Below are 9,174 nucleotides of genomic sequence, written 5' to 3'. Positions count from 1 at the left end.
TGAAATTTGGCCCAGTGGCTCTTCTGTCACAACAGAGGGATGGCTGGGCCAAACCTGAGTGGAGCTGCAACCTTGTGCACCAGATTGCAATACCACTCACTGAAATTTGGCCCGGTGACTCGACCGTCATGACATTTTAAGCAAAATGAGTTGTGCATACCATGTCAAACATTTCCGTGAGCACCCCTGCAATTTCCTCCCTCTCCCAGATTTAATGAAGATGTATGAGCCTAAGGCCCAGTTCAGGAACGCTTTGAAGCACATGCTTAAATCCCTCCCTACTTAGGAAGCAGTAGGCATGCATGTGCTAAGTCTCATCAATATCAATGGGATTTCAGCATGTGCTTAAGTGCTTTTCTGATTCATGGCCCACCTTTGTAACTAATTGCACTAATTAAGAATAATTTTACAAGTATTCTTGCACACTAATATAGGGGAGAAAGGGAGAAACTGGTTCTGTAAAAGGGAAGGAACTGAGGCAGTGTTAGAAGCAGTGACAGGTAGGTATGTCCTTAGCCTATAGAATGTAGAGTTCAAGAGATTTGTGCATGCCCTCTAATTGCCAACTACTGCTCTAAAAAGTTCTGTGGCGCATGGCGAGGAGAATGGCTTCTGTTGTGAGACTCTGTGGCAGCAACAAAGACATGGAGAACTTGACGTGTTTCTTCATTCCAGTGCTTTCTTAGACTTGATGTTGTTGAATGAGGGCCTGATCTTTGTCTGAGTGATATATTTAAGATAGAGAGAGAAAAACTCTGGTGCTCCAGCGGCTTTAATGGGTTATACACTGGATTTACAAGTTAAATGCATTCTGATTAGGAGGATCATAATGATTTTCCCATTGGAAAGTGATGTGTGCTATAGTATAAAAGGAGGCGTTTGTTGCATCAGGGCATCCCTAATATACAAAAGCCTTACGGAGGGAAGAATCAATGCACTACACTTTATGAAACTTCATAGAAAACTATAATGTATGTTTCTACGGAGAAACATTGTATAGTGGGAAGCATGTATCACTTGGCTGGAACATACATACCAGTTCTTCATAGATTCTAAGGCAGAGGTCCCCAAAGTGTGGGGTGCACCCCCCTGGGGGGGACACAGCAGGACCTTCGGTGGGGAATGTGGTAGGTCCAGGCCAGCCCCACAGTGGGTGGGGAGGGAGCGCCACCCAACTCCTCCCTGCCCTGAGCTCTGCTCTGGCCCGGCCCCTAGCCGTTGCCCCATCTCCTGTCCCCATGCCTGGCCCCCGTCCCCCGTGGCTCCACTCCTGCCTGGGGCCAAGGTTGGAGGGGTGAGGGCAGGAGTGAAGCTGCACCCAGCCATGGGCCCAGCTACTGGCTCCCATCAAAGCCTGGTTGTGACTCCACCTTCACCCCCAGCCTCGGCCCCAGGCTGCCGCTTGGTCCCCGGCCCCACGCCTGGCCCCAGCCCCAGCCCTGTGGCCCCAGCCTCGGCCCCTTTACTCCTGTCAATGTCACCCCCTCTCCAGCCTCCCCCCGCTCCCGCTGCTGTTCTAAGGGCAGAAGGGACCATTGTGATCATCTAGTCTCACCTCCTATATAGCACTGGCCATAAAACTTTCCCAAAATAATTCCTGGAGCATACCATTCGCCTGCTTCATTTCTATTCATTCATTGCTAATAGCCTATTATTTTCTTCTTCTTCTTCTTTAAAATAATAGTTTCTAAACATTGAAAGTTTCCAATGGAGAGGACAGGACTATGCATTTAGTACTGCGATAAATAAAACTCACAACTAGGCAAAGTAACGTATTACTACCATATGGTTTTATCAGATCCAATATACACTATATTGTGGGGGGTTTTTTAAATTAAATTTATTCTTGGAATTTTTAAAGTAATTTAATATTAGTGAATTAAAGTGAGCAAATGCCCTTGATTTGATTTGGTGTGAATTATCCTAAAGAAGACAGTAATCCAATTTGTTTTGGCTGGCAATATGCTGTAATGAGAACATGCCTAACCACCCATCAATTCAAGGAACAGCAGTCAATATGAGTCAGATCAGAGGACTCCATTTACTTATTACCTGCATTTATTTAAGCAAATCAAGGGTGATGAAATGTGAAATTAATGTTATGTTGATGGATTCCAAATGCAGCCTGAAGAAAGCATGTTAACCTCCTGAAGAGTGCATGAAACAAAATGCATTTTTAGGAAAACACATTTAGTGACCAAACTTAAGCCAAGTGTGGCTATATTCTTCATTCATGTTTGAAAATACAAAGCATCCTTGGTTGAAGCAATAAACAATTAACTTGTGTAACTTATATCAATGGGTGTGGTAGTTTTGATGTGTTTTGTTTATGAATATAATACATACATAATCCTAGGTTTAATATTTTATTTCAATGCCATTGTATGTTATGCAGAATAAATTCTGTAATGTTACATCCACTGTGACATCAAATAAAATGTGAACTAGTTTGCATAGGTTAATATTTTGGGCAGCATGAATGTTGCTCTAGTCCACCCAGGCTTAAAGATTCACAGTGCAGAGGAAAAAACAGGAATTAAAGCATTTCTACTAAAATATATTTTAATAGCTGGTGTTAACTTTTTGCATAACAAAAGCCAAATTATGTTGATACATCATATGATCCAGTAATAATCCCCGTCCTTTGAAAAAAAACAAGTGTTTCCTTCATAACCGTATACTCCCAAAAAAACATACAGTTTTGCAAAGTAACTAGAACTCTACACACTTTTAAGCAAATATAAGCTAAATTGTGCAGCGGTTCATTTTTGCTTTTTTATATCACACTGCAAAAACCAACATCTGAGAGAGTTTCCACACCATGCTAATCAACGTTAATACAATCAGTGCTGCTTTCTGATGGTTTAGCAACTTGTAATATTGAACTAGATATGATTGTAATGCTACAGTATATAACTTATTTTCCTCCTAAAATAAAAAAAATGTTTCAACAGCAATTGGATTACAACTTAGATACAATATGCAAACGCTATATATCAGACACAAAAGCATATGAAATTCCTTTGATTATACTGTAGTAGTGCAGGCAATAAAGAAAGAAATATAGCTCCACGTTTTCTTTCAGAGGGGTGATGAGATTTGAGATGCGGTTTCTATGGTATAAAGATTGGAGAATGATTGCTAAAGCACTGTAGAATGTTTTACCTTTAACTCACCAGCAGTTTGCTCTTGCCAGCACAAAGCACTGGAGTGTATGTAGTCATATAGAGATCTATGTTTAGAAAGCATCTTTAGCTTGTCTCTGTATGGTATTTAAATATTTACTAACTACATCTTATTCCATATTTCATACAGAATGTTATTCAAAACAGTTCAAATCTAGCAGATTTTATTCTTTATATCACATTCTGCCCAACACTTCTGTGTTTGTGATTGTTTTATAAGGAAAGGATGTGCCATCACTGTACAATAAAAACTAAAATTAACTTCTTGGCCAAGCATTAGAGGCCTTCCAAGTCCCAAAGGAACTTTTAAGAAGGACACACATATCAAGAATATAATCCATTAAAGTGATTCACTGTTGAGCCCTAACCTTGCTTAACTGGTGTGTGGTAAGTCAGTGTAGTCACGAGAACCGCATTTCAATATTAAATACTAATGTGCTATAATGGAACTTTACAACTGTAGTATCCATAATAGTAGCTTTGTTTAGAAAAGGATTAAATGGGGATGTAGGTATAATGAACAGCAAGATGCCTTTTATTACTATCTTATATACTGTATTATATTTATACTTGTGTTCTTGAAGAATAATAGCACATTAGAGTGCCCCTATTTTTGTAACACTTGAATGGGGATGAGTGAACTCCAAACTGAATTATGGAATTCGGAGATGATTGTGTCCAGAAGACAAAATTTTTCTCCCCAGTGAGCTGCTGTTCATGTGTGCAATGTATGGAGTAAGGGTGATACACTGTGGTAAAATAAAAGAATTAGGTTTTATCATCCTTGCTTGTCAGACAATTTAAAGGTGAAAAAAGTGGTATCTGGCATTTACTTCTCCCTACATTCCACAGTATATTAGCAGGGCCTCACAAACTCCTTGTAAGAATTGTACTTACAAATTGTGGTGGTTGAACTGAGGGTCTATGGATTACAAGTTGTAGTTCTCATAAAACATTTTGATATCCAGGCCCTAATCACTTTGTATATTGGGTACCATTGCTAACAACAGTGCTCTATAATTAGAATTCATTTTCCTAGATATCAAAATCCACAAAACCATTCCAAATGAACAAAAATTACTAAAAGCATGCATTACAAAAAATTAACTATGCAAATGAACAATTGTAAACTGAGCGCATTAATTATGCTGATATACCATTCTCAAGAGAAACAGGATTCACATACTCTTTTGTTTTCTTGACCTTTTTTATTTTGCAAATTGCTTTAGGTGCTTTGCCAGGCTATAGGATATTCAGATTCATAAAGGTAGTTTTATTTCCATTGTTTAACATATCATATCCTCTAACTTGATAAAATGCTTATTTCCTGATTTAGCTTGTTACCAGACATAGTGCTAGATATCCCTCTCCCAAGCTGAGCAGAATGCTAGTGTGGTTATGGGGTTTGTTTGTTTGTTTTCAAAGACACTAAAAATGGCAACTTGATGCTATATGTATCTGCTGCCTATGTTTCTTCTGATTCATATCTGTTTAGCATACTAACAACTTATTTTTGCCGTTCTCAGCACTAAGGAGCTAGTACAAGACCACAGCAGCAAATGATATCCAGTTCTGCCTCAGACATCATCAGAAAAAATTTCCAACCATTATAAATTGTAATTCTTCCTCCTGTTGCTGATGGCTGGTGATGATGACTGATATAGAAATAGACTGCTTTTCAGATCACATTTAGGCTGAGCTTAAAGCAATTTAAATGAAGCTGTTTGACTTGCCAAGCTAGCAAATTTGACATGGAAGACACCAATAAAGAATAAGGGCCTGTTGCTGCAGCTGCTCCATGTACAAAACTCCCAAGTCTTCTGCAGAATTTGAAAACCGCAGTGTAGTAATAGCAGTGGTGCCTAATATGGAAGATCAAGGGTTCACTTTTACAGAGTCATTTTTCTTGCTTCTAACCAATCTCTGAAGTTAATTGCTCCTGGGGAGCTTCACCCATGAAATTCTTTGTCTGACAAGAAAATATACTTGTCCCAATTACTTTTCAATATTTATGGACTACTTTTTTTAAAAAAAACCACAACCCTAGAAATGTGCTGTTCTCTGTCTTGCAGCTTGGGATTTTCTCCCTTACTAACAATACAATGGAAGTGAAGAAGCTTGCTGCCTTTTAACGGTATGCAAAGCAGAATTGGCAGATGTCTTGCACTGGTGGGTTGCTTTTAACATAATGAATACTTACTGCCTTCCTTCATTATTGTTAAATGAAATAATGTAGGCAGGCTGACTTTCTGAAATCAGAAATAGAAAATTCTCTATAAACACAGCATACATTTAGTTCAATTTTTAAAAACTAAAACATACAGGAAGGCCAGTGCAGCTTCAAACCTCTGGATGGCTACTAAATGGCTACCATCTTTAATTCAGATCTAAGTACAGAAAAAAACATTTTGTTCCTTACACACACACACATACACATGCACCAAATCCTCCATGACACTTTACATGATTTTGTGCTCCCTCTGACTTAGGACCTGATCCTGTAAGAGAACGGCAAGGGAGGAATACTATATCCACACAGAGCTCAATGAGCAGGATCAGGGCCACATTATATTGCGACTAGCTGTTGTGCCCCAATGATTAGGATCACACCTCGATCCTTCAGTCCTGACCATAAGCCAATGGACAACAGAAATAAAATACCTGGCACTTTGTGAGTAAACAAAATGATCAGGCCTGTAATGTTTATACTGTTTCCTACTAATGGCTTTGCTGATCCAAAGTTGAAGAGAATATAATCACTTTAGTTTTCCTTTTTCATCTTACTTTGAATGTAGTTTAAGGTGGAAGAGAAGTATTAGAAAGCCAAAATGGAATCTTTTGCATAAACAATTTGGAACAATAAATATTTCCATTTTTGGTACTGAATCCTGGAATCTAAGTACTTTTTACGCAGGAATAAAGAAGTTGGTTGGATCTAAGGATCAATCTTAGGAGTTAAAACATAGTCTATAGCTTTCCTTTTGCTAACTGCCTCATAATATTCACCAGCTTTTCCTCATTTTGGTTTTGGGGAGGAAGCTGGAATGAGGTGGGTAGGATTTTTGTTTGTTTAGTTTTTGCTTTGGTGCCAGCTATGAGGAAAAAAATAAACTCAATAGCAGTCAATGATGTTTGTCTTTCATTAATCAGTCAGTGAACATATAACCCACGTTTGGACAACCAAGTGATGTCACAACTAAAGCCAGTGTTTTGGAAGGAACTCAAGCAATAGGCCATTGAACTGTAATGTATCATAAAATCAGAGCTCTTCTCAACTTTTCTACACAGGTGCAGGACTCCTTTGCAGCAGGGGTGGGTACATGTTGGTTTTATCACCAAAGCAGGCATTAAGCAAGTCACTTGTGGTAAGAATGAAGGCTCTTTGAGCTCTGGTCAAGTGAAAAATTCTCTAAGCTTCATGAGGCCACATAGTACATGGCCCTAAGACTGGCTATTTTCAGCAGGATAGTTAAGGATAAAGGATGTAATGGAAATTGTTTGTACAGCGCTTTGAAGATGGACATTGCTATCTAAATGTTAAGTATTATTTATACAGTGTTGCTGTAGCCATGTCAGTTCCAGGATATTAGAGAGACCAGATGGGTGAGGTAATATCTTTCACTGGACCAGCTTCTGTTTGTGAGACACACAAAACTTTTGAGCTTGAAGAAGAGCTCTGTGTAAGCTCAAAAGCTTGTCTCCCTCACCAACGGAAGTTGATCCAGTGAAACATATTACTTCACCCACCTGGTCTCTCAAGTATTATTTAAGGGAAACAGAAGAGGTGGCAATTTGGCTCTGCACGCTGAACAGTGCCAGTGGGAAATATGCTGTGAAAAAAACCACAGATTTGCCAGGAATCAAGGCACAATCAAAACTGATGGATTGGGAAGCAAGCAAAACTGACAGGAGCTAAGGGCACAGTCATGAAGGAGAGCCAATGTAAGACCCAGGAATGAGTGTGGTAGTGTGGGCAAGTGAGAGTTGGGAACTTTCACTGTCAAGAGACAGACTTTTTGTTTCTTATAAGGCTGCTGGGCAGTAGGATTTTTACCAGCATGTTATCTCCTGTTACTTAAAAGGCTGTATTATCCAGTCATCATTTTTATTGGGATGTTAAATGCTCTATGTTAAACAGCTTTAAAAATTATTAGAATGTGTTACTAAATTGAAAGTATTAGCCTCTTGTGACTTCAAAGTGACATAAGAAAAGAATCCATGTTATGGTTACATTTAAATGAGAATCTAAGAAAAAGACATTTCTCCTTTATAGCTAATGGATGGAAACCTTTACAGAATTGGCAGCACCGGGCTTCCACATATGTCTTTTGTTCTTACAAAGTATTATTATAAGCCGTACTGTTTGGATATGTGTCAGATTGTGATTCTTACATCAGATTGTTATATTAGTGATAAAATAATGAACATGTGGTCTTAAAAGTTTCTTCTGAGTATTTTGTTTCAAAAGGATTAAGTTTTGAGTAAATCAGAATAAAGCTCAAAGGACTAGGGACAAAAATTAGTTAACATACTCAATGTAATTTGCTGGAAGCATTCCTGTTTTCCCAGTTCTCTGAACAGTACCATACATCCAGCCATCATCAATTGGTTGCACATTGATGATATAGTCCCCATCCCTGAAGGAAACTTCATCTTCATCTTGAGCACTGTAATCATACATAGCTCTGTATGTTCTCTGTTGAAGGAAAAGAAACAGGGCCATGAAGAACCTACCACTGACAGACATTGCTTCTCTGTCTCATACATATACACAGACATCTTTAGTAAGCTCAAATATAGAATTCAAACCCACATGCAGAGATAATGCAGTCTATGCTATCATAGAGGTATGTGCTGAATATAACTGGGTGGACTATTTGTCCCAAATAATTTATTCAACAAATTCAGTCATGAAACTGATTTTTATGAACATATGCCTTACGTACACCATGCAAACACATTTCACTCTGGAAATATTCACCACTACTGATGCCTTATGTATTCCCTACCCATAGTTAATTATCCATGCTGCATGACTGGCCATCTAAACCACATGGTACTGTTTCTGTCCCTGCTTGGATGATTCCAAACAGGCTGTGTCTTCACTAAGAGAAAAGAGGTGTTCTTAACTCAAGTTAGCTAACTCAACCTGCCACCTCACATGAACACTACAAACTGCTTCACCTTTACTACGATTCCACCTCAAGTTAGCTAACATGAGTTAAGAACACACCTTTTTGTTCCTAGTGAAGACAAGGCCTGCAAACATGTCAGAATGACTGGGTAAATATATGTGGTGGGAACCAGAACTGGACACAGTATTCCAGCAGTGGTCAAACCAGTGTCAAATACAGAATTAAAATAACCTTCCTATTCCTACTCGAGATTCCCTGGTTTATGCATGCAAAGATCATATTGGCTCTTTTGGCCACAGCATCACAATGGGAGCTCATGTTCAGCTGATTATCCACCATGACCCCCAAATCATGTTCAGTTTCACTACTTCCCAGGATAGAGTCCTCCTTTCCTTTAAATATGGCCTACATGTTTTGGTCCTAGATGTGAACATTTACATTTAGCTATATTAAAACGCATCTTGTTTGCTTGCATCCACTTTACCGAGCGATCCAGATCAATCGGAATCAGTGACCTGTCCTCTTCCTTATTTCCCACTCCCCACATTTTTGTTTCAGCTGCAGACTTTATCTATGATGATTTTATGTTTTTTTTTCCCCAGATTATTGATAAAAATGTTAAATAGACACAGGGCGAAAGAACGGATCTTTGAGGGACCCCATTGGAAACAGACTTGCTCAATGACAGTTCCCTGTTTACAGTTACATTTTGATACCAATCAATTAGCTGGCTTTTAATCCATTTAACGTGTGCCATGAGCAGCGACCTCATAAAGGAATCAATCATCTGACATGCATTTCAATTCTTTGTCATGTGATTCCTTTTAACCAGCTTGATAGCATCACAGTGCTGC

The 9,174-nt window shown here is 38.8% G+C and overlaps 1 protein-coding gene across 10 annotated transcripts in view; it reads right to left on the bottom strand.

Moving 5' to 3' along the window:
• Positions 1-2,352: 2,352 nt before the first annotated feature.
• Positions 2,353-9,174, bottom strand: part of NEBL (nebulette) — a 402,354-nt gene continuing 395,532 nt past the window's right edge. For all 10 annotated transcript variants that reach the window (XM_034760316.1, XM_034760314.1, XM_034760311.1 and 7 more), the window contains one exon: positions 2,353-7,881. In XM_034760316.1, the coding sequence (XP_034616207.1) occupies positions 7,705-7,881 (177 nt within the window). In that variant the 3' untranslated portion in view covers positions 2,353-7,704. The remainder of the gene's footprint in view (positions 7,882-9,174) is intronic.

This window comes from Trachemys scripta, chromosome 2, assembly GCF_013100865.1.
Source record: "Trachemys scripta elegans isolate TJP31775 chromosome 2, CAS_Tse_1.0, whole genome shotgun sequence".
Lineage (NCBI taxonomy): Eukaryota > Metazoa > Chordata > Testudines > Emydidae > Trachemys > Trachemys scripta.
Note: the sequence above shows the minus strand (reverse complement) of the source record. Positions and strands in the feature narration are given on the sequence as shown.